At 36.4% G+C, this 25,927-nt stretch overlaps 1 protein-coding gene across 1 annotated transcript in view; it reads right to left on the bottom strand.

Annotated features, from left to right (window-relative positions):
• GRK5 (G protein-coupled receptor kinase 5) overlaps positions 1-25,927 on the bottom strand; it is a 295,653-nt gene that overhangs the window by 101,101 nt on the left and 168,625 nt on the right. Inside the window, exon 3 of the mRNA XM_031955944.1 lies at positions 740-852. Coding sequence (XP_031811804.1) covers positions 740-852 — 113 coding nt within the window. The remainder of the gene's footprint in view (positions 1-739; positions 853-25,927) is intronic.

Genomic DNA, 25,927 nt, shown 5'->3' with positions numbered 1-25,927 from the left:
TTTCTTCTTCTGTAAATTGGGGTAATAATATGTATAGTATTTTGAAAACTTAAAGTACTATATAAGTGGTGATTGTTATTGTTATCATTATTAAATTAATAAAGAACAAATTTTGACTGAATATAAGGAATAATCTTAATGTTTATACTATCCAGTAACTGAATGTTCCACTTTGAAAAATGTGAACTCTCCATCACTAGAGGTCTTCAAGCTAGATAAATAATGTTACCAAAAAGTTAATCATGTTAACAAAACGATTCTTGATTCATATACGGTTGGCTGAGATGGTCTCTGAAAGATCTTGCAACTAGAAGATACTGTGACTCTATGAGGCAGACCCAGAATCCCAACTACCATTTTAAGGATTAGATTCACATAATGTAAGAATTAAAGGAACTTACAAATCATCTAGTTATTAGTTCAACCTATTATTTTAAAGATAAGAAGACTGAAGCCCAGAGCAGGGGCTTAACGTTCCTATGCTTCACACAGTTTGTTGGTAGTCCTAAAACTAGTACCTGGGCCTTCAAATCAGCGACCCAAGATTCTTTCCACCAAACTAAATATAGCTAAGCCAGTACTGAGGACTTCTTTAAATAAAAAAAAAAAAAAAAAAAAAAAAAAAAAGATTTATTCTTTGTCCTTTTGAACTGAGAGGATTATGTTGTTATTTTAACATGTTTATCACCAAGGGCTAAAGAGCAACAAAGCATTAGAAATATCAACAGCATTGACTTACCACAGAGTCAAGGAACCTAATACAACACTCCAGCTCATGCTGAGTTTCACAGAACTGCCGGAAAAGAAGTCTTCCGATGGGCTGCTTGTCACACAAACTGAAGTAATCTCTGTCTAGAGGCAATAAAAAAAAAAAAAAAGAAGATAAATAGGTAAAAAGGTATATATTTGCTTTATGATGTATCTTTGAAATTATTGGGTTTTAATGATACAACCAATTTGGTCCTTGTTGTTCCAATCCCTGAGAATTATCTGGAATAGAAACCATTTCATGGAATCATAGGATATAGAGCTAGGGGCTTTACGGTTACTTAGTCAAATAGCCTTATTTCACAGATGAGGAAATAAACCTCCAAGATGGAGGATGACTTGCCCAAGATCACATAGCTAATACAAAAACATTGCGTTGGGTGTGAGAAAAATTGGCTGCCGTTAAATCTCTGCGTGACAGAGAATGATTTGTCATTCTCTGTCATGCAGAGATTTAATGGCAATCAATTTTTATTGAATGTTTATTAAATATCTCTATTAGCAAGGCACTAAGTTAAACACTATGGATACAGAAATAGATATGATATATCCCTTGTTTTCAAGATGGTTATAGTCTAATAGGAGGGAAATGGCATGCTTGTCATGAGAAAAAATAACCAGACTATGAGAGGATAGAAGAAATGCAAGAAAAGTGCTAGGAAAAAATCAGACACATTACTTTCAAATGGGGGCAGTGAGAAAGGGGTCATAGAAGACTAATTGGAAAAAGTGACACCTGAGTTGGATTTTTTAAATAAAATGACTTTAATGGGCAGAAAGGGGGAGAGGGAATCTTTTCTAACTATGGAGAGCAGCATGAACCAAGATATAGGAATAGGAAAGGACCAGATAAAAATATGGTAGGGATAGTAGTTGACTGAAATACAGAGTAGATGAAAGTAAATGCTATGACTAAAAATGGAAACATAATGTGAGGCCAGATTATGGGAGATCTTGAATATCAAAATTAGGAACTGATACTATGTATTCACTAGGCAAGACGGAGCCCTTAAGAAACAGAAAAGGTTTTATAGAGAAACACCTGAGTCAAAAAGATATATTAAGAAGACTACCTGGTAACAATGTGAAGAAAAGATTATAAAAAAAGATAGAGTTAAGACAGGAAACTCTTTTAGTAAAATCTCAATAGTCCAGGTACAAAGAAGTAAGAACAAAATAGAACAAAAATTTGAAAAATCAGTACAATTTCTGACAAGTGAATTATAATAATTAATGTCATGCATAAGATTTTATAACTTATACTAAAATTGTGAGCGATGCAGCCAAAACAAAGTGGCCACAAATGAAATTTTTAGGAGGAGTTTTGAAGAAGGTTCAGAAAACATTTTTCTTTCAAATTCTGATCACATATTTTCAATAAAATGGCTATGTTAAATATGTTGAACAAAACTAATATTTCAAGAATGTTTCAAGGTCTGGACACCGAATTGAAAGTCCAATTGAGTACAGTCATTTTATGAACACCATTTGGCTGTAGACTTTATAACCTGATTTCTTTTTTTATAGGCATCAGTTAATGTGGCTACTTTGAAAACCCTTTCCTCACTCCTTTCCATATATTCTGCATCCAATGACACTGTCCTTTTTGCTATTCTTCACATAGAACACTTCATCTACCAACTGAAAGAATTTTCATTTGGTACTCACTGTCTGGAATGTTCTGCTTCTTATTTCTATTTTCTGGCTTCACTAGATTTCTTCAAGTCTCAGCTAAAATCCCATCTTGAGCAATTCTTCCTTAATTTTAGTGTATTCCTTCTGAGACTACTCTCAATTTATCCTGCATAGAACTTGTTTGTGTATAGTTATTTGAATATTTTTTTTACCCAGACTATGAGCTCCTTAAGCACAAGCACTTAAAAAATTAATTTTTTATTTTATCCTTATTTTGACTTTCTAGAACTTAACATAATGCCTGGCACACAGTAGATGCTTAATAAATGCTAATTGATTAACTGACCTATCCCATTAGCTAGGACCATTAGAGCTGGAAAGGACCTTAGAACATATACTGTTTACATAAGGTGTTAGAAAAAGATTATCAGAGTGTGAGCCTCATCCAAACCTCACATTTGAAAGATAAGGAAACTGAAGTCTAGAGAAGCTAAAGTGAATTTCTCAAAGTCACATAGTAAAGCTGATTCTCAGTCTAGTTCTCCAGAATTCAAGTTCAGTGTTCTTTGCCTTTCTCCCTTCATTTACTAAATTTTCTTTCTATTTTTTTTGCAATAAATATGCAATATTTTGCAATAAAATCTTTTTTTTGCAATAAAAATAGACAAATAATCAGATATCATTGTCAAATTATTAGTAATATATTCAGTACCCCATTTTGCTACCTATGGTTGGACACACACACACACACATACATATTCTATGTAATTACTTTTAAAATGTTTCTGTAATCACATTTATATATAAAGATATGTGTATATATATATATATATATATATATATATATATATATATAGTATACTCCTGGTTCATTTTCATTTCTCTACTCTTGATTTTATCAACTCCCATAGCTTCAATTGCCTTTATGTAAATGAATACCAGATCTATATATCCAGTTCTTATCTATTTCCTGATTCCAATTGGATGTCCTACAAATGCTACAGAGAAAATAGAGCTCACCATCTTTCACCCCAAACTTCTTTCTAATTTTCCTTTTTATCTTGAGGGTACCATCATTATTTTAGCCATCCAGTTTCAAAACTTGAGTCACCCTTGACTATTCATTTTCCTTCATGCCCCATATTCAATCCATTGCTTGTTTTATTAAGTCTACCTCTGCATCATTTCTCCTACCCATTCACTTCTTCCACTCATAACTATTTCACTAGTTCAGAACTTTATCACTTCTGGTCTGAACAATTCAGTGAATGAATAAGTGAAAAAAGTATTGCATGTGCCAAACACTGTATGAGGATCAGACAGGAAAAACAAGGTAGTCTTTTCTCTCAAGAAGCTCATATTCCAGTAGAGAATCAACACATATAGGAAGATGTAGCTTCAGGAGAGATGGAAAGTCTCGGTAGTCCTTTGGTTACCACACCAAGGTAGATGATAAAATATCTTCTTTCTGGTATCATAAAACTATATCAATTTCCAATGCTAAATTATTTGATAACACCAAGGACTCTGGTAACAAAAATTATTTTCTTACTCTTCAGTAGTTATGGGGACTGAGGTAGCAGGAACTGCAACACCAGGAAGATAGTTGTTGGATCAGGGTACTATGGGAGTTTCTCTCCTGGACATAGCAAGGTATCCAAAAAAGAGTGAAAGAAGGGTAAGTCAAAATCATTGTCTTATGTGATTTGGTTGGAAGAATTGGGAGTGTTCAGCTTTTTTATTCTATTGTTGTGGTGACTGTTGTTTATTTGACTACTACAATAGCCTCCCAATTTGTATCTCTGATTCACATCTTTTTCTTCTCCAATTCATCCTTCACAAAGCTGCCAAACTGTTCACATTAACCAATTTATCTATTTTATTAGGTTTTCCCTATAAAAAACAACTCTTCTTTTATTTACTGGTTCATTGTTTTGTCTTGTTTTCTTTTTACTTTCAATTTTATTAATCTCTCCTTTGATTTTCAGGATTTTCAACATGACATTTAAATGGAGATTTTGGATTTTTTCTCTTTCTAGTTTTTTCTTTCCCTATTCAATTCACTAATCTGTTCTTTCTCTCTTTTATTGATGTAAGTGTTCCCTCCACCAATACTGCTTTGTCTATATCCCATAAATTACAGTATATTATCTCATTGTCATTCTTTTTAACGAAATTTTTCTATTTTTCTATGTTTTATTTTTTAACCAACTCATTTTTTATGATTAGATTATTTCGTTTCCAATTAATTTTCAATGTTTCCATTTCCCTTTATTGCATATATTTTATTATATTATAATCTGAGAAGGATACATTTAATATTTTTACTTTTCTGCATTTGGCTATGTGGTTTTTATGTCCTATTTATTACATAGTTAGTTTTTGTGTAGGTACAATATACCGTTGAAAAAAAGCTTATTCCCATTCCATTTTCTCCAAAAGTCTACCATATCTCATTTTTCTAAAATTCTATTCATCTTCTTAACTTCTTACTTGCTGAATTTTTTTTGGCTAGATTTACCAAATTCTGAAAGTATAAAGTTGATGTCCACCATTAGTATACTTTTATTGTCTATTTTCTCCTATTATTCATTTAATTTTTTCTTTTATAATTCAGATGTATGTTTAGTATTGATATTAATTCATTTCTCTATACCTTTTTATCAAACTGTAGTTTCCCTATTCATCTCTCATTAAATCTATTTTTGCTTTTATTTTGTCTGACATCATGATAACTATCCCTGCTTTTTTTTTTTAACTTCAACTGAAGCACTATAGATTATGTTCCAGCTCTTTAGCTTTACTCTATGTATATATCTCTCTGCTACAAGTATATTCTTGAACACAATATATTATTAGAATCTGTTTTTTAATCCATGCTGGTATTTGCTTCCATTTAATGGGTGAGTTCTTTCCATTCACATTCACAATTATGATTACTGTGTATTTCCCTGCATCATATTTCTCACTGTCCCCCTGTGCTTGTTTATCCTTTTCTCTCTCTTTTCACTCTTTCCCTTCTCAAAAGTCTATTTTGTTTCTGATTGCTGTCTTCCCCAATCTTCCCTCCCTTTTATCTGCATTCCCCCCTCTGTTATCCTCTTTTCCCTGGAAAATATCCAATTAAACATGGATGCTATTCCCTCTACAAGCCAATTCATGAATCCTTTTCTGACTACTTTATCATGATCACACTCTCTACCCATCCACCCCCCATAACTTTGCATTTCCTTTGTATAAATTTTGTTTGTATTTATCTGGGTACATGTTGTCTCTCTCCAGTAGTTATGTAAGTAATGTAAGATGAGGGCTGTGCTATCTTTGTTTTGTATCCCCAGTGCCTAGTATTGTGCCTGGCACATAAATGTTCAATAAATGCTTGTTGATGGTAATTAAATCAGATGTCCTTCAAACAGAGTGTGAGCTCCCAGGACAAGAAAACATCACAGAGGGGGGAAAATGGATCATTTTGCAATCATGTCACTTTTCCTGTTCCTAAAAAGGGAACCAAAGTGAATTATTTTGTGTCCAAATTCACTTTCATCACATTAAAGGGGAATGGGGGGAACAGAGCAGTTTATGTGATTTAAAAGAGAAATTCCTCCTCTCTCCCAGGTCCTAAAAACAAGTATAAAATTCCATGTGCCATATTGTGTTTCCTTAAGGGTTCTTCTGAAAAACTCTCTTCCTGCCATATGGCAGTTACTGTCAGTATGGAAACAAGTCTGTTCTAAACACATAATACCGTAAACAGACATGTGAGGGCTACACAAGCTGTCAGTGCCACAATTACATCCATCTTCAAACTGTGGGAATATTCCCATGAAGCAAAATCATTCAATCAAGGCCACATAATAAATACAATGATGGATAATCACCAATTAGAACTCTTTTCTTCCCCTAAATAAAGATAAATGAACCTATCATTAGGACCTAAAACACAAAAAAATGAAAGAAAAAAATGAAGACTTCAGCTCCTCTAGAATGGTATTAAAAATGTCCAGAGAAGCCTAAGCAGGAAGCATCAAGGGGGTTGGTTCAGTCCTCACTGAAGAGGCTTCAAAACAAGTTCCTTTAAGCATTTGCAGGGAAATGAAGCAGAACCTCAAGGCACTCTAGGAAGTCAAGGTCTACTGAATCTCAAGTCATTATCTAAAGCTAAGAAGATGCTTTCCAGTAAATCCAAGAAGGGGCAGAGGATCTCCAGCAGTGATATTTGTCTTTTAAAGAAGTTTGTGTGCTTGTTTCAACATAGTAGAGAAAGCAGAACATATACCCTCTAGAACTGGGTTAGTAACTCATTCAGGATGCAATAATTGAATAGGTTTGTCTGTCTTAATGAGAGAATATTTACTTGCTATATGTGTACATGCACACACAAGCACAATACACTTTTAAGGTATGTTTATGTATGTAATACCTATGTATGTAAATACAGAGAAAGACAGAGACACACATTCAGAGAGAGAGAGAGACACGGACAGAGACAGAGGGAGATAAAAAGAGGGAGGAAGGGAGAGAGGGAGAGAGAGAGAAAGAGAGAGAGAAAGATGTGTGTGTGTGTGTGTGTGATCATCAAGGATAGTCTTATTAACAAATGGAATAAATAGGTGACTTCCTATCCTTCTCCCTACTATCTGCTATACAATTTGCCAAAACATCAGAACCATCAACCAACATTTATTAAGTACCTATAATGATGATTTTTGTCACAACAGTAAGTTTTCAGCTCACAGGTAGGGCATAGAGGAAACTACTTTCTCTCTTCTTTTTCTCTCTTCTTTCTCTCCTCTCCCAGAGAAGGGTTTCTTCCTATCTGCTTTACAGACACCACAGATTTCAATACAGAATACTAGAGTTGGGATTAAGGAACATGGAATTCATATAGTGGCTCCAATATCATTGTTGACAAGTCAGTACCCTTTCCTTATCTGCAAAATGGGAGGGCTAATAATAGCTAGCATTCATACAATATTTTAATGTCTGTAAAGAGCTTTACAAATATTGTCTCATTTTTATCCTCACAACAATCATAGGAGATAGATGTTATTATTATCTCCACTTTACAAATGAGAAACCTGAAGTTTTCATTTAAATGACTTGCCTTGGGTCATACAACTAGTAAGTGTTCAAGCTGGATTTGAATTCAGGACTTCCTGACTCCAAGACCAGCTCTCTAGTCACCCCATTGCCTGAGCAGCTGCCTCACCATAATGACTTCTTTTATTTAACTCACAGGGTTGCTGAGAGGAAAACACTTTTCAGAACCATGAAACACTTTGAAAATGTAAGCTATTATTATTGCACCATAGTAATGCATATTTATATGTAGAATCTGCCCAACAAGCATCAGTTTCTTTCAAATTTATGGATTCAAAGCATTTGAAAGCTGGAAAGGACTTGAGAAACCAGTGCATCCTCCTCATTTGGCAAATGAGTAAACTGAGGCTTAGGGAAGTAAAGTGATTTGTCCCCAAGTGACTTGTCTTTGGGTAACAGCCAGGAAACCACAGAGCCCAGCCTAGCATAGAAGGCATTTAGTGCTTCCTGAATTAAATTGCATTAACTAGAATATGTCTCCATTCTGAAACCAGTGCTGTTTCTACTACACTGTGTTGTTACCTTTCTGAAAATTTACTTTAAAAGAACTAATATATATAAATCAAAGAAAATGTGTGCTTTGCCAGTTTTTAAACATATAGCCAAAAAATTTCTCTTGCTTAATTTAAAGAACAAGAAATTAAGAAAATAACAAGAAATTCAATCCTAGTTACCAACCCTGAGGCTCTTTCATATAAAAAAAAAAAAAAAGTATGTTACTAAACTGATTTCAGGAAATTGTTTCCATTATCAATTTGCCTCCTGGGAGATAATTAGGATTTCCTGACTTAAGAAAGTAAAGTTCCACATCAGCATATTGATACAATTAAGAGGGTCAGTTTGAGATTGCCCAGCAACACACCAGATTGGGGAAGGTACAAAATAAACTGGAAAAAATGTCAAGTGTGTATCACCCCAAGTCACCCAGAAAAAGGCCCAGTGCTTAGGGCTTTGGAGCCTGAGGGCAGACAAGTTAACAGCAGAATACATTCCACACCAGATGTGAATAAAACACTCTTTGGAAATATGATCCAAAAGGTACTTATGTTGGTATTATAACTGACCAGTCTAATTGTTTCTTTATGTTAACCATTGATTCTTTTGTCTAAGTTTTCTTCACCCTGCATTTCTTCAGAACTCTATCGATGTTTTTCTGAATTACTCATATCCATCATTTTTCTTGGTACAACAATATTTCATAGTACATTGCATATTATAAAGCATTATTTATTAAGCATTTCTGCAATCATTGAGTATATATTTTATTCCCAATTTTTTTTGCTATCATAAATAAAGTTGCTCTAAATATTTTTGGGTCTCTTACTAGTATTAATGAACTCCTTGGAACACAATATCAGTAAAGGAAGCTATGGATCAAAGGGCATAAATAATTTTAGTAACTTTTTCTGAATAATTACAAAATAACCTTCTCATTTTAAGAGGCAGAAAACTGACTAAAGAGAAAAGTCAGAATAATTATTGAAAGTCTTAAAGAACTTCTTAAAAGAAATATAGTATTTTTTTAAAACTCCACATAACGCTACAGTAACACGACTATAGCAAAACCCATACTAAATACGAGTCCAAAGAGATTCAGCTCTACTTAATAAGCAGTTAAAAAGGATTCATAATCAGGATCATCAACTATCTCATCATCATAGAATCATGGAAATTTGAGTTGGACAAGACCTTAAAAGACAAACTTCTAATCTAGTCTTAACATTTTACAAGTGAAAATACAGACTCATAAAAAACGTTATTTGTTCAAGGTCACCTACAGCTAATGGCAGAGCCAAGGGTTCAAACCATCCTTCATCTCTTAACTCCAAGGAGATATTCAAGTCAAACTCCTGCATTTTCAAGTCCAAGGTCCAGAAATCTTTCTACTCTATTACATATATTTGTCATCAACAAACCTTTGTTGAAAACTTACATAATCAACAAAAGAACCTGTACTATGTGTCTTAGAAGTAGGAGAGACATGGATGGATGATATTTCTTAATACATGCTATAAGGAATATGAGGTGACCCACAGTACTATTGTGGTGGTGGTGGTAGTGGTGGTTCAGGTACTCAGTCATATCTGATTCGTCATGGACCATAGTGTCTTTGAGATTTTCTTGGCAAGAATACTGGAATTATTTGCTATTTCCTTCTCCAGTAGATTCAACAAAAGAGGTAGGGTCACATGGTGTATGAGGCTGTGTTCAGACTCGTAGTGCTCTATCCAGTGAATCGCCTAGCTGCTTCCTCAGAGCACTTTCACCACTATGCAATCCTAGCAATGGTTTTGTTCTCTTTGGGCCTCATGTAATACTCTGATTTTTATTTTTCCCTTGTACAGGTTCCATTTGTTTTATGGTAATTTATTTACCTGCTATTCTTTTCTCCCTTTTAGATTATGAAATCCATGAATATAGCTGAATTGAATCTATGATGCTTAAAGAGATTGCTCATTTAAGACACAGTTTCCTTTTCCTATCAAAACATATTTGTTCAGGGATTTCAATAAAAACAAGTGTTTCCAAAGGGTTCTTGAGAGTGAGAAAAAAGTTTATTATTTCAAATACTATCCCAGCCTTGCTTATTAATTATGCTATTTCCAAAAAATGCTTAGCAAATGCTAAGCAAAGCTAGACTTCAGATTGAGCACCTGAAAATAACTACAAATCTCAGATTGCCATAGTGATAATCTGGAGTCAGAGGGTTTTAAAACAAAGTAACCATGTGACTGCCTTCACACAACACTCTTTTTATAAATTTATAGTTTCACCAACAGTGCATTAGTATGATTATCTTATCACAACCTTGCCAAGAATGACTATTCCCATATTTTGTCATCTTTGCCTATTTTCTGCCTTGAGATGAAACTTTAAAATTGTTTTGATTTGCATTTCTCTCAGTGATTTGGAATTTTTATTCATATTGTTCTTTTGCAGTTCTTTTAAATACCTCTTCTCTGGGCTAAACGCTGACAGTATAATTTCACAGCATTCTATTTTAATTGATTTGCTGCTATTCTTTCCATTTATGTTATTAAAGTTGCATATATTTTCTTTTCCCTTACTTCACTTTGTACAAGTTTCTATAAGTCTACTCATGCTTCTTTATATAAATGAGATTCATCATTTCTTACAACTCATTAATATTCCATCACATTCATGTACCACAATTTGTTTAGCCATGCCCCAATAGGCATCTACTTTCTTTTCAGTTTTTTGCCACTACAAAAATGTTGTCATGAGTATTTTAATGTGTATGAGGCCTTTCTTTTTATCACTGATCTGTTTAAGATGTGACCCATGCAGTACAATTTCTAAGTCAAAAGACTTAGTCTTTTTCTTCACGTAACTTTAAATGGCTTTCCAGAATGAGTGGAACTATAAATTATAAATTAATATTCAGATTATCTATCTTGAGTTTATTGTGGCACATGTTATAAAATGTTGATCTAAATTTAATTTATATATGCTAGCTATGTATGTTTTATGTATGCTATGTTTTCTAGTTTCCTCAGCAATTCTTATGAAATATAGAGTTATTTCCTAGATAATTTACAGTTTTGTTTTTATCATATCCTGAGTTACCGGTTTTGCCTATTTTTAATTCTTATTTGTCTAGTCTATTCTGTTATCACTTCTCTTTTTTTTTAACTGGGACAAAATGGTTTTATTATTAGCATTTTATAATAGTTTTATAATCATTACTATTTTATAATATGAAGGCAGATTTAAGACCTAGTTTATACTACTTTTATTCCAACTATTTTTCATTATTTCTTCTGAAATTCAAGATATTTTTGTTCCCCCCAAATAAAATTTGTTTTTATTTTATTTAATCTTACTATGATAATCAGTAAAGATTTTTGGAGAACACATTAAGTGTCAAAAGACTAGAGAATGGAAAATATTGTTCTAGTTTTCAAAAAGGGGAAAAAGGAAGATTCTAAAAACCAATGATAAATAAGCTTAATCTCAGTTCTTGACATCAGTTCAAGAATAGTCTAGAATGTTCATTAAAATTAAAAGAGTAGAAAGAAATGATTCCAAGGGATCAGAATGAGTTCACTAAAAAGAAGCCATGTCAAACAAATCTAATTTTTGATAAAGCTTTTAGAATGTTCGTTTCAGGGAAATGTAACAGCCTTGTCATCCCTGACCTTCCTGCTTCCAGTCTTTCCTCTCTCAACTCAACAGATACAAAATTGTCAAGATAACACTCAATGATACAGATCTGACTTTGTCACTTTTTGGCTCAAAAACTTTCCAATTACTTCCCATCATCTATAGGAAAAAATACAGACTTTTTAGTTAGGCACTTAAAGCTTTTTGTATTATGATTCCAGTCTCTATCTTCAATCCTCTTTTACATTATATTTCTTCAAGTATTTTATGTTACATTCAAACCTGGCTACTAGTTATTCTGCTTATTCAGTGTGGGTAATATATCTTTCCTCTGAGTATTTATCCAGGCCATTCCTCATATCAGGAAAGAATTTCCTTTTTACCTCTTCCTTTCAAAATCTTTTAAGGCTAAAAACAGTGGCCGCCTTTTCCCTATAGCCTTACTTAATCTCCCCCAGGTTAAATGTTTCCCTCTTCATATTCTCCTAGAGCACTTTGTTTGGATCTCCCCTTTCCTCTTATCATACTTTCCCTTGCATTAGATTTGCCTGGGTACATTAGACTCATTACTGAGTTGGGTAGAGGTTGAAATCCAAGTGAGTGAAATCATGGATCCTTAAGATACTGAAGTACTAACAGTTGGAACTACCCCAAAGTGGAACAGTCTCTCTCTCTTTAATTAAATGAGCTTCTACTTTAAAATTGTGTAATTGGTTCTATAAAGAAGATCTAGAAACAATAGGAGGAAGTTCTAAGGAGGCAAATATCAATTCAATGTAAAGATACACTAATCAATTAAATCTTGTCCAATAACAATAGAAAGAGATGCCTTATAAGGTGATAGTCATTGCCACTAGAAGCTGCTAGATATGTGACTTGGCAGCTGGATATTCTGTAGAGGTTCTTAACCTGTGCTCTATAAATTTACTTTTAACAATTATGTTGATAGTTATATTTCAGCTTAATTGGTTTCCTTTATATTCCTATGTACCTACTTGTATGCCTTTAAAAACATTATTCTGAGAATAAGTATATAGTTTTCACCTATGTTTAGATAAGAAAGGGGTACAAATAACTATGTTTCATAATTGAGTGGGAAGATGAATAGAGGAAAAAGCTTTTATGAGCATATGGAGAAGGGAGAGAATAATTCTGTTTGGGGAGATTAGGGAAGGTTTCATGAAGAAGCCAGAACCCTGATGCCAAGATGAATGGTAGAGAAGAGGTTGCCTGGTCCAAGCCAAAATCAGATATCGTACTGGCAAACGATTAAGCTTTTCCTCATCTGTGGGGAAGAATTCTCGCTTCCTTCAGGTTCACTCAAGTTTCAGTGAGGAAGAAACTCAATGGAAGAGCCAGGGTAGCTGAAAACGTCACGTGTCATTTAAAACAGCCAAGGATGTGATATTATCCTAGGAAACAAGCCCAGGGAAGGCATAGGAAAAGATCGGAAAGCTGCCATACCTTTCTGTTAATCTCTGAACTTTGAACCTTAAACACACATACACATACACAGAAAGACAAAGAGAGACAGAGAAAGAGAGTGAGAGAGAGACAGAAACAGAGACAGAGAGACAGAGAAAAACATACAGAGACAGAGAGAAAGAAAGACAGAGACAGAGAGCCAGAGAGAGACAGACAGAGAGCCAGAGAGCAAGAGAGAGAGAGAGAGAGAGAGAGAGAGAGAGAGAGAGAGACAGAGAGACAGAGAGACAGAGACCGAACTGTTTCTCCATTGGAGCAGTTAATGACAAATACCCATTGATCTCCCACCATGTTTTGTATCTTCCCTATTCTTACTACCATAATTTTTGAACAGGCCTTCATTAATTCACCACTTAGATTACTGGAACAATTTCCCTAAATGTCCTTCCTTCCTGCCTTTACTCTTTTTCTCCATCAAACAACACTTCAGGCTCTTGTTGAACTTTTCTGTGCATAGATCTCAAAAGAGGAATGCCCTTCTTCCCTCATTTTTGCTCCTCCATGCAATCTACTATGCTCACCTCAGCTTGGAAGTGATACATTTCTCCTTCATTTGACCTTGATCTTTCCAGTTCACCAGTCCTTCCCACCTCATGCCTCTTTCACAATTAAACTTATTGAAATATTATCTACCCGATGGTTTGGTTTCATCACTACTCTGATCTCTTGTGATCTCAGCAGATCATTGGATCATATTATAGGAGAGACGGAAGAAAACTTGGAAGACATGCAGCACAATCCTATTCTTTCAGAGATGAGCAAACTGAGCCTCAAATAGCAAGTAGAAGAATTATGATTTGAACCCAGGAATTACAAAATTCTGATTACAAATCCAACATCTTTCTCTTATACCATGGCGCCTTTTAAGTGAGTTGCTATGCAGATATTATGCAGATATTTTCCTTACCTTCCCTCCTCCCCCCCAAAAATCACTCTGTGGCTAGCCTCCTAATAATTAATATCTCTGACTTAAATTGGTCCTTGGATGTCAGATACATTTTCGGCCCCATCAGAGTGGCCCTGAGTTCTACTGACATAGCCTTCAAGAACCCAGGAACATCTTCATGCTATGATGAATAATTGGAATAGGCCTTTAGCAAAAGGATAACAAAAACAACTAACTCACACTTACATAGACTTTTACAGGAAATGTGCTTTTCTCAAAATCCTATGAGGTAAATACTGCCATATTTCATTTTATAGATGAGGAAGAGATGTGAAATGACTAGTCCACCATCACGTGGCTAATTGGGATGGAACTCAAACTTAGGTTTTCTCGCTCCAATATCAGTATTACATGCACTACACAATATTGTTCCTTTCTAGATTATATTACTTGAGAACAATATATAAAATACTAGATCTACATTGTAGAAATGAGCCAGAAACATTCAGATCATATTTTTCTAGAGGTTAAAATCTCATAACCTACAGCCAATTCCACCAAGACTTGTAGTCCCCAGTAGACTTCAAAACTGAGATAATATTGATAGTAAAGATAAACAAATGTCGTCACTGGGTTCATTCTTTTCGAATGACATGAAACAAGAACAGACTTTCTTAATTAAGATCTTGTGGTATGTGGACACTTGGAATCCAACCAAGTTTTCCCAACTTAAGCTCAATGCATAGTCAGTGGGGACAGCACAGGACCCAAGAATGACCACACAACCAAAGCTATGAGTGTCCCAATTACTCCTCACTCTGTGGGCTGTGGGAGTTGGATCAAATTCCCAAGTTTCACTCCTTGATCTATAGGCCTACATGGATGAGAAGTGATCCAAAGACTAGCTGGATGGGCAAAAACGCAGAAATCTTCTCAGAACTATTTTCTTCATTGCTTCAAGCCCTCCCTGAACCCCAGCCAACAAAAACACACGTTCCATTTCAAAAGTAAGAGCAAGAAAGAAATCGGGTTTTCCTGAGGAAGTGGAAATGTTAAACACTTGAACACTTGGAAATAAAACCACATGTTTATTGTAATGAAGTAGAGCTGCCACCATCCTCGGATTCCTATCTCTACTGACCAGTGCTCTTACAGACTCTAAAGGGAGGGGTCACTCACAAATTCTTGGGAGATCAGAGAGGCAATGCAGCTCAGTAGAATCAGAGGCTGTGGGTTCTAATCCTGCCTTTGCTACTTAGAACCTGGGTGATTTTCACTAAATCATTTAACTTTCGTGAATCCTACTTTCCTCATCTGTAAAATGGTATGGGGTGCTCTGGATTAGCTCGACAATTCCTTCCTGCTATAAACTTCTAATCAAATTAAAAAGTCTTGAGTCAATCAACTTTGCTTTCCAGGTTTTGAATCTAAAAGAATAAAGCAACCAGTCAACACATATTTAACATTTATTAGAGGTGTACTAAGTACTAGTCACTGTGCTGTGTACTGGAATTTGTAAAAGGGCAAAGGGAATGAGATTTTAGAATTTCTTTGTCCTAGAACTTCCCCCAGTGGTGGTTGGGTTTGGGGATTGAAAGGGGTAACGAGGCACTGGCTTTGAGAATTGATATTTTCAAGTCAAAATATCTAGAAATCAAGGCAGTCCTTCAAAACTGATTCTCTGAAGCTGGAAGAGGAAAAAGAGACATTTGGTGTTTTTTTTTGCTGAGAGGGCTCTGCTGCTTAAAAGCAAAGATATTTGTATGTGATCTTAAGATGACATAGGACATTTTCTATTCCAAAACCTACTCCCATATTTCTAGCTTTTTGCTTTCCCCTTTCCTTTTTGGATGTTAATTTCTGCTGAATGACTTATACTTGTCACATTTCTTGGTGAGATTTTCAGAAAATTAAGCCAAATCCTTTAGAAGGTCAGTGGCACCTGGACAAACCACTTTTATATAAACATTTAATTACAGAGTTGTTTTGGTTCTAGGTTGCCAGGCAGGCAAAAGGAAGGGAGGGGAGGGAAGGAAGGAAGAGGATGAAAGGGGGAGAGAAAGAAACTGATATGGATGATGTTGATGGGAAGGGATTCATGGAAGTGATTCCTCCCTGGAGGATGTTTCAAAACAATCCCTTCCCCTCTCCCCAAATGCTCTGAAAAGAAGCTTCACCGCAGAATCTCAAAGATGGAAAAGATGTCAGAGTCCGCTAAATGAACCTTACTCAGGCAAGAATGTTGCAACTGATAAGTTTGAAGAGGCAGGATGGTGATGAGTGAAAAGAATTCTAAATATGGAGCCAGAGGACCTGGGTTCAAATCTCAACTATACTTAGTTGAACTCTGTAAAGTCACAACTTCTATAGCTTTTCATATCTTCATCTAGCAACAGAGATGGGGAGGGGTAGTGTGTATGGTGGAATAAATGAACTTTAAAACCCCTTCCTGTTCCAAATCTACACTCTTATAATCTTTGATTTCCAGTAACAGCAAACTCCCTACCTCCTGAGATGGCCCCTTCTACTTCTGGATAGGAGCTCTAATTCAAGTTTTTCTTTATGTGGAGTTGAAATCACTCTCTTTATTGCTTCCATTCACTGGTGCTTTTCTGTCCTCTGGGTTAAAGCAAAGATAAAGTCTATTCCTTCTTTAGATGACATGAAAAAATATATGAAGGATGGAGATAAATATTTTTAGAGGATAAACTTGGAGGTATTTGAAAATAATTGTCATCTCTGCTGAGTCTCCCCTTTTCCAAGCTAAACAACTCCAGTACATTGAATCACTGCACTCATGGACATAGTTCTCAGTCTTTCTGCCATTTTGATTATCATCCTCCATTAAATCTAGCTTGTTATCCCCTATTTGAGGCTCCAAAGACATTAGATATTTTGGGATTATTATAAGTTGAAACACACACACATATATATACACATTTGTACATATGTACAGAAACACATGTGTGTATATATATGTATGTGTACACACATATGTGTGTGTGCATGTATGAAATTGGTATTCAAATTGTTACAGACAGCCAATGAGCGCTATGTGACTTAGCTCTAATGCAGCTCAGAACTCCAGAGCTCAAACAATCTCTCAGCCTCTACCTCCTTAGCATCAGGGACTATAAGAAATTATCACAATGGACAGCTTTGATTCTTTCTTTTGAGACACAGAATAGTGAAATTTCTTACTGTGAAATATCAATAGATTGAAGTTAGTTTTGCTTTTGTGAGCTCCCTTTGAGATTCATAGACAATTGACTACAGCACAAGGGTCTTTAATTAGCACAAAAAATCTTCTGAAAATGAGGAAAGCCATTTTCTATAAAAGCCTATTCACGCCTCCTAAAAAAGACTTCCTATCTGTTTGGATTACTATGAGATAGAGTGAAGAGTTCTCTGGACTTAAATTCTAAACAGTGGTGGTTTAAGGTTAGGGTTAGACTCTAGTATAACTGAGGGGAAGTTACTCCACTGGACTTCATTTTTATACAAAGAGGAACTCAAGACAGAGTCAAATTCCAATCAGCCCGATGGCTGTTCTATTTTTAAAGAATATATTATGTGCAAGGCACCCTGCTAAATGCTATAGTAAAAATAGCAGGGGGGGGAACTATCTTTGCTCTTAGAGTTTGTTGTGGGGGGAGAGGGGTTGAGCCAATATGTAGATAATTAAGTCAGTAAAGAATAATCTAAGAAAAGAAAGAACAGTAAGATCTTCAAGGATCAGGAAATTTGCCTAGAGCAGGCAACACATGAACTGAGCTAGGGATTTTGAGAAGCAGGAGTGAACAGGGAGTGCCTTCTTGGCACCAGGAGCAGCTTGTGTAGAGACACGTAGTCAGAAGAAGGCATGCCAATTTTGATGGAACAGCAAATAGATCTGTTTAGCTGGAACAGAGAGTGCATGAAGGGAAGCCTTGGCTCCGACACGCCGTACTGCCGGGAGGGGCTTAGCCTTCCAGCTCTTCCTCACCAAGGCACATCCCCTCATCTGACATCCCCTACCTACAACGCCCTCCCTCCTTCTCCCTTGTCTCATCTGTAAACAGAAGGCAGCGGACTAGATGACCTAGAAGGTGTCTCCCAGCTTGAAATCTATGATCTTCTCACCTTTAAAATGTGTTGTCTTCATCTATAAGATGAGGATGATCATAGCTGCACACATGGGGGCATTGGGAAAAAAACCGTAATCCCTTGGTGCTCTATCAGTTTGGGGTAGCATTATTCACCAGGCTATCCTAAGGAAGTAGGGCTAAAGTCAAAATGTAGACATTGATATCCATCCCAGAATCCTTTTATCTTTCCAAATCAGTTACAATGGAGAAAATCCTTAGCTTGTACTCTCTGTCTCTCTCTGTGTGTCTCTGTCTCTCTGTCTCTTTGTCTCTCTCTGTCTCTGTCTGTCTGTGTCTGTCAGTCTGTCTGTCTGTCTCTCTCTCACACACACACATACACACACATTTTTCTGTCTGTTTCACATTCTGTGAGTCTGTTTCTCTCTGCCTCTCACAATCTTTCTCTTTGTGTATGTCTCTCTCTGTGTGTCTCTTTTTATCTCCTTCTTTTCCTTTATTTCTTCCTCTCTGTCTCTGTGTGTGCGTCTGTCTCTCTCAGTCTTCGTGTATCTATCTCATTCTCTCTATCTCTGTCTATCTTTTTGTCCGTCTGTCTGTCTTTCTTTGCGTGTCTATCTCATTCTCTCTGCTTCTCTCATTCTGTCTCTGCCTCTGTGTGTGTATCTCTCTGTGTGTCTCTTCTCTCTGTCTCTGTCTCTCTCCTCTCCCCCTTCTCTCTTTATCTCTGTATCTGTGTATAGTGGGAATCTCTGTGTGTATCTCTATATCTTTGTCTGTCTCTGTCCCTCTCTGTCTGTTTCCTGTCTTTCTGTCTCTATGTATCTGTCTCTGTCTCTTTCTATTTCTCTGTCTCTCTCTCTTTCCTCTCCCCCTTCTGTTTCTCTATTTCTGTCTCTGTGTTTATGTGTCTCTGTGTGTCTTTCTATTTTTTGTCTGTCTGTCTCTATCTCTCTTTGTGTCTCTCCTCCCCCCCTCTGTCTCTCTGTATGTGTCTCTGTGTGTTTCTCTTTTTTCTGCCTCTCTGTCTCTTTGTATTTGTCTCTCTGTCTGTCTGTCCCCCTCCTGAAGAATCAGAGAGTTGTGGCACATTAAAGTGTAAAGGGATCTTAAGGAGCAACTATTTCAGCCCACTCATCCAATTTCAGAGATTATATATGGAAGTGAAATGTCAAGACTAAAGCCAATAAACTTGACCTGGGGAATTGAATGGAACAGAATATATCAGTAGATTAAAACAGAAAAAACACAACCCATCCTTCTCCTCTCCACTAAGTTCTTTCAAGAATAGACAAAAATAAATTGCTTAAGATAGATTGTTCAAAAATATCAGTTTTAGGTACGCATAAAAGAAAATATAGAATCCAACATGGCATGTTGAACACTCCTTCCAGTGAGCCTCCAGATAAGTGGACCAAGTGGTTCATCTGAGGCTGCTGAGACCTGTCCTATAGTCATAGGCAGAAACACTAAGCTATGTCAGCAACAGCTACAAGAAATGGAAACAGGAATCGTGGAAGTCAGAATTTTAAACTTGAGAGGAACCGAAGAAACTGGGTTTTTTTTTTCCTTTTCTAGAGGGAACATAGGGTTATGTAAAAAGTCATGGACTTGAGGTCAGCAGCTTGAGGTCTTTGATCCAAGTTAGCCACTTAGATGCAGGAACTTGGGTAAAATATTCATTTCTGAACCTATTTGATCACATGAGTTTGATCACACATTTGATCATATGATCAAGGTCTTTAAAGTATATAGTGTCTAAACTTCCCTCCTTTCTCAGATGTTTTTCTATCTCTCTGAGAATTGTAATCAAATCAATACCAACATTACCTCTGGAAATAATAGCTAGCATTTATAGAGCGCCATAAGATTTACAAAGTGCTTTACATTATTTCATTACAAATACAAATATTAATCTTCACCACAATCTTGGGAGATAGATGTTATTATTACTTCTGCTTCATAGTCAAGGAAACTGAGATAGAAAGAGATTAAAATGACTTGCTCCTAAGTTCTGAGATTTGAACTCAGGTCTTCCTGACTTTATGCCCTGCATCCCCTGTCAACTAACTGTTCTGTTGTTCCCTTGACTATAGGCTCATATAGTTTTTGAATGTGTTCTTCGGTTCTGGATCAGCAGCCAGTCAAAAGGTTCCTCTTCTGCAAGTGATGAGCAGACCAGAAATGATCCCTGGGCATGCTCTGGATTGGTGAGCAAGGTTTTTGCTTTGTTCCTTGGCATGTTTTTTTTTCAGAAACAGGTTCCCTGCCGTTTTGTAAGTGAGGTAGCAAGAATCAGGGAACTCGATGCATGCTCTGAGGGGGGGCTTGGTTTGAGGACTCCCCAAAATGAAGAAAATGAAACCTAGAGAGGAGAAGTGATTTATTTAAGATTACCTGATTAGTGTTAGAAGAAGAATTTAAACCCAGGCCCTCTGAATCCAGAATCAGACTTTGCAAAGTCTTTCTTGCCTGACCATTGCTGTCCTTTGGATGTTAACTTCCCTGTTATAACATAAGCCCCTCAAGGGCCAGAATTTATATATTCCTTTTGCATTAGCACAGTACTTGGCACATTGTAAATGCATAATAAATGCTTTTCATTCATTCATTCATTCATTCCAGTGCTTACATTGTCCTTTCTAATATTTTCTAAGATTGCTTCCCCCTAAAGTTTGTTTCCTATAATCTCTCATTTCCCTTTTTGTTGGTTTTTTCCCCCTTCCCTTAGTGGCCCCTTTTCACATGGGACTTCACAAACTTCCTGGCATGTGAGCCCCCGTGGAGTCCCCCCTTCCTCCTATCTAAACTCATACTTGAAAACATAGATACATTCATCCACTCTGGGGAGGGAGGTCAAACTGATAATAAGTTCATAAGTCAGTACTCTCAAGGGTATTTGCCTTTTAATCAGTTTTTAAATTTTTAATGGCAAAATTTCAAGCAGACTTATGGGGGAGATACTTGGAAGCCTGGGCTCCTTTTGTTGGCAGCTCCTGAAGTTGATGTGCTTCTGTTCACAGCTGAAAGCAAAAGAAAGCTGTTAGGATCCTAGTGCTTTGAGCTAGAAAAGACAATTTTTATCTAGTTTAGCAATTCTTAACCCGGGGTCCATGACCTTAGATTTTTAAATATTTTGGTAATTATTTCAATATAGCTTCCCATGTATTTTATCTTATGAATTTAAAAACTATTCTGTGAAGGGGTCTTCCCTTCTCAGCAAACTGTCAAAATGGTTCCTCTCTCTTCTCTCTTTCTCTTCTCTCTATGTGTTTTTGGCTCTGGCTCTCTGGCTTTCTCTGGCTCTGTCTGTTTCTCTGTCTCTCTTCTCTTTTCTTTCTCTATCTCTGTCTTGCTATCTCCCTCTGCCTCTCTGTCTCTTTGTTTCTCTATCTCTGTCTCTCTTCTCTTTGTCTGTCTCTGTCTCTGTGTCTCTGTCTTTCTCTGTCTCTCTCTTTGTCTCTGTCTCTCTTTGTCTCTCTCTCACACACGTACACACACACACAGAATCTTTGGTCTAGTCTAACCCCCTCATTTTTTAGATTGGAAAACTGAAAATGATATAAAATAAGTGACTTCTTTGGGATCCTACAGGTAGTAAGGTGTAGATACAGGACTGAATGCCAGGTCCTGCCACTCAAAATACTGAACTCTGCCATTTCTGGGTGGGCGTCTCTCAGTTGGCTGCAAAGGCGTAGAGTCAGCACAGGGACTATGCCCATCTTACGTTATTCAAGTAGCATTGAATCACCTCCAGCTTCACCTGGAGCCAGTTGCTAGAGAAGCCAAGGCCACAACAGGGCCAGGCCAGGAAGTGGCCCAGGGCAGAGGATATGGCCAATGCAAACAGAGAGAATGAAAGCAGACCTGGCTCTCCTCCCATTGGAGGGGGCCCCCTTCCCTTCTTCCCTCAGCCCCTGGAGCAGCTGGGCATTCCTCCTAAATAATTCACTCCCTTTTTAAGCTCAGCCTTAAAACTGCAGTTGGGACAGGCAGCTTTCCTAAGAAAATTCCTTTAGAAATGCTTTATTATCTGGTCTACAGCAGGGAGAGCAGAGATACCTTAATTTCTCTATCTGACCCATAGAATCTCCTTTCTGAAGATGTAGCTTGTGGGAAGCCACAAGGGAATGTTTTGACCTGCCCTAAGCACCAATGTAACTCCCATGGAGCGGCAAGATTCTGGGCTGGTTATTGCCCTGATTTTGGCCCCGGCATGATTTGTAAAATTGGAAAAGCCGGTTGGCCTCTGGCAACAGTGGGCTTCTTTGAAGTTGAGTTGTTCAGAAGCACATCCAGTTCACAAAATCTCAAACTTACCCAGAATTATATCAGTAAACTATGTTTAAAGGCTAATATAAAGACAGAGAAAACAATGAGATAACCTGCCCCCCTGCTGGGAACACCTTTCCCCTTTCCCCTTTGCCTAAAGTGCTGGGCAGCCCAGGTTCAGAGTTAGTCTCCATTATCAGATGTGTGATCAAGAACCCTCATCTTCTATAAGCTTTTTTACTCAACTATAAAATAGATATAAAGATGCTGTGAGCTCCTGGAAAGCAGGGAATACATTTTGCCTACTTTATGTCCCCAGCTTTTATAACAGTACCTGGCACACAGTAGGCACTTAATAAATATTTATTGCCTACCTGTCTGACTTATTGGAGTACCTTTCTCCCCAGATTATTGTGAGATCCAAATGATGGAATGCACATAAAGTACTTTGCAAATTTGAGTGCTATCAAAATTGCAAGTATCATCATCACCATCATCACTATCATCATCATCATCACTTCTCTCCTTCAACATCTAGTTCACATTCCACATCCTACTACATGAAGTCTCCTTGGAATAATTCAAACTACACTGTCTTATGTCTTTTCCCAACTCTTACATTCCATGCAATTTATTGTCAAGTTATTAATTATTGATAGTAATCACTCACATTTCTGTAACACATAATAGTTTATAAAGTGTTTTTCTTAAAACAACTCTATGAGGTGGGTAATATAAAATATGATTATCTCCACTTGACAGAAAAAAAAATATGAGGACCAACAATGTACAATAACTTTTATAAAATCTCAAAGCTAAGAAATGATGGAAGTAAGACCTGAACTAAGATCTTCTGGCTTTAAATACAATGTTCAAGTCACTATATACACTGTTTCCCCACAGATTATATATTAACTTCCATTGTTTATTATCATTTAGTCTACCCTTCCCCATTAAATTAATAATATTAATTGATAATAATGGTTCATATTCATATGCCCATAAATTACCTCACTTGTTACTCAACAACTTTGTCTCACCTCCATCATTTCATTATTGATCTCATTGATAAATGATATGTAATAGCAGAGATTTTCTTTTCATTGATCCTCTGAGCATCACTATTAAAACAGAGAGGCATAAAAGGGAATTAAGCAATGTGTTAAACTCTTTACAAAGATCTCCTTTGATCCCCAATAATCTTCCAAGGTAGGTGCTGTGATTAATCCCATTTTGCATATGAGGAAATTGAGGCAAACAGGCATTAAATGATTTTTCCAGGGCTGTGCAGATAACCTCTGTCTAAGGCCCAGTTTGAACTTCCTGACTCCAGTTCCAATGTTCTATCCACTGTGATGGATGCTCACTCACTCAAAATGTGTACCACTACCTTAGGTGAGATCTAGTTCAAAAGCCAAGTAGAAAAGGGATTCCTTACAGACAGTAAGGTTCTCTAGATCAAGGTTTCTTAAACTTTTTCTACTCATGACCCCTTTTTGTTTGAGAAATTTTTATGTAACCCCAGATATATAAATATATCAAAAATTTACTGATAATAAATCATAATTTCATGACCCTCATATTCAGTTATGGAAATGTGAATCACAGTTTAGGAAACCGGGCTATAGATGGTCCTTTTTACAGTTAAAAAGTACTTTTATGTGTAGAAATTTCTTTCTACGGGGTTACTCTGCTGATATTTGTTCCTGGAATACTGAATTGCTTCCAAAAAAACACTCAAAATAATTTGACATACTTACACAAGAAAAATTAAATGAATGAAGTCTACTTTTAGTCTATAATATGAAGATAGATGGACAATTCATAGAGTTAGTCTTTCAGTATATCATTTCAAACAGCTACTGTGCACGTGTATAATAGGGTAATCCCAGAATTGAGCAGGGAGTAGAAGGGTGAAATGGTTTGCCTTTGAGAAATTATATGGTGGTTTTAATAACCCCAAGCTTCTCCCTGAAACAATGATTCATCTTTCAAACATCAATGTTCATCCAAGAATACTGTGAAAATAAGGCTGTGAATCAGAAAATGAAGCTCTTCAAAGACTTGAAGCTTCAGTTCATTGAAAAGGCAATAAAGAGGCAGGTATAGTTGGACATGAGTAGACTACTACATATAACCAGTTGTACAAAAGTGATGCAAAGAAGAGCTTCTTAAATTTTTTCTATTCATGACTCCTTTTTGCCTGAGAAATTTTTATGTGATCCTGGGTATATATGTATAAAAATAGGCATATAAATCAAATATTTACTGATAATAAATCATAATTTCACAATCCCCCATATTCAATTACACAAACCGATATGGGGTCAGGACCCAAAGTTTAAGAAGTTTTGATGCAATTAAGAGATGTAAGATCAGAAAAAAAGACTGGTCATTCTTGTAGTGAGAGCAAAGGATGATGATGATAAGTGCACACAACCCACTAGAATCCATTTAATACTGCACCAAGATATCTATAAGAAGGTCTTCAGGAAATCGGGTGGATCTACATGTAGTATTTCCGGGTAGACATGGAGAAGAGCTACAAGAGATGAAAAGCATCCCTTTTTCATCATCTGTCATCTGTAGGTCATCATCTATACCTCTGGAAGGAAGACATACATTAACAAACTCACAGATCCATTCAGGTGAAGAAACCAGGGCTCCATGATATAAAGTGATTTGCCCAAGAGTGAGTGCCAACTGGGTCTGACTTGCCCAAAAGTGAGTGCCAACTGGGTCTGACACAGATACCCTTCTACACTTTTTAAAAATCATTATAAGACTCCTTCCACTTTTGGCAGCCTCAAGAAGTCTGGATTTTGAAAGTCATGGAATATAAGTGCTTCTGTCAAACCCTATGATACATGATCTATGCATCACAGGTGCCTCATATAAATCTGGAAGAACCATTTCTGCATGGAGCAAAGCAGACTCTTTTAATAATCATGAACTAAAAAAGCAAAATGCCCCTGCACATTCTCATCTTTATCTAAATAAAACTGAAGTCAATTCATCTTCTGTGCTTTCAAACTGCTTGCCAAACATCATTTATTTTCAAACTGAAGCAGTTCTGAGTTACACAAATACATGCTGAATAGGTGGGGAGAGGGAAGGGAGAAATGCCTAAAACTCAAAACATACATCTTACTCTTTTTTTAAGGGTCTGAATAACTGTCTAGACCTTGGAAGTTATATTTGAGCCTGTAGAATTATTTTTGTGCTGAAGCATTCCTCCCTCCTTCTAAATGTCAACTTGGGGAACAGACATTTTGACAGACACTTAACTGACATTGAACAGGCTGCAGTCTATCTTCAACCACTGTAATTAAAAATAGGACAATGACTGAGATTTTTAAAAAACCAAACAAACAAAACTTAGTTTGAACTAACTAGTTTGAAATGTCTATTCCTATCTATGTTTTCTTTCACAATATGGCTTTTAGGGAAATGTTTTGCATAACTTCACAAGTGCCTTCTTAACAGGAGACAGGAGTGAGGAGGAAGGGAAAGAATCTGGAACTCAAAGTTTTAAAAACAAATGTAAAAATTGTTTTACATGTAACTGGGG

The sequence above is a fragment of the Sarcophilus harrisii genome, chromosome 2, assembly GCF_902635505.1.
Source record: "Sarcophilus harrisii chromosome 2, mSarHar1.11, whole genome shotgun sequence".
Taxonomy (NCBI): domain Eukaryota; kingdom Metazoa; phylum Chordata; class Mammalia; order Dasyuromorphia; family Dasyuridae; genus Sarcophilus; species Sarcophilus harrisii.
Note: the sequence above shows the minus strand (reverse complement) of the source record. Positions and strands in the feature narration are given on the sequence as shown.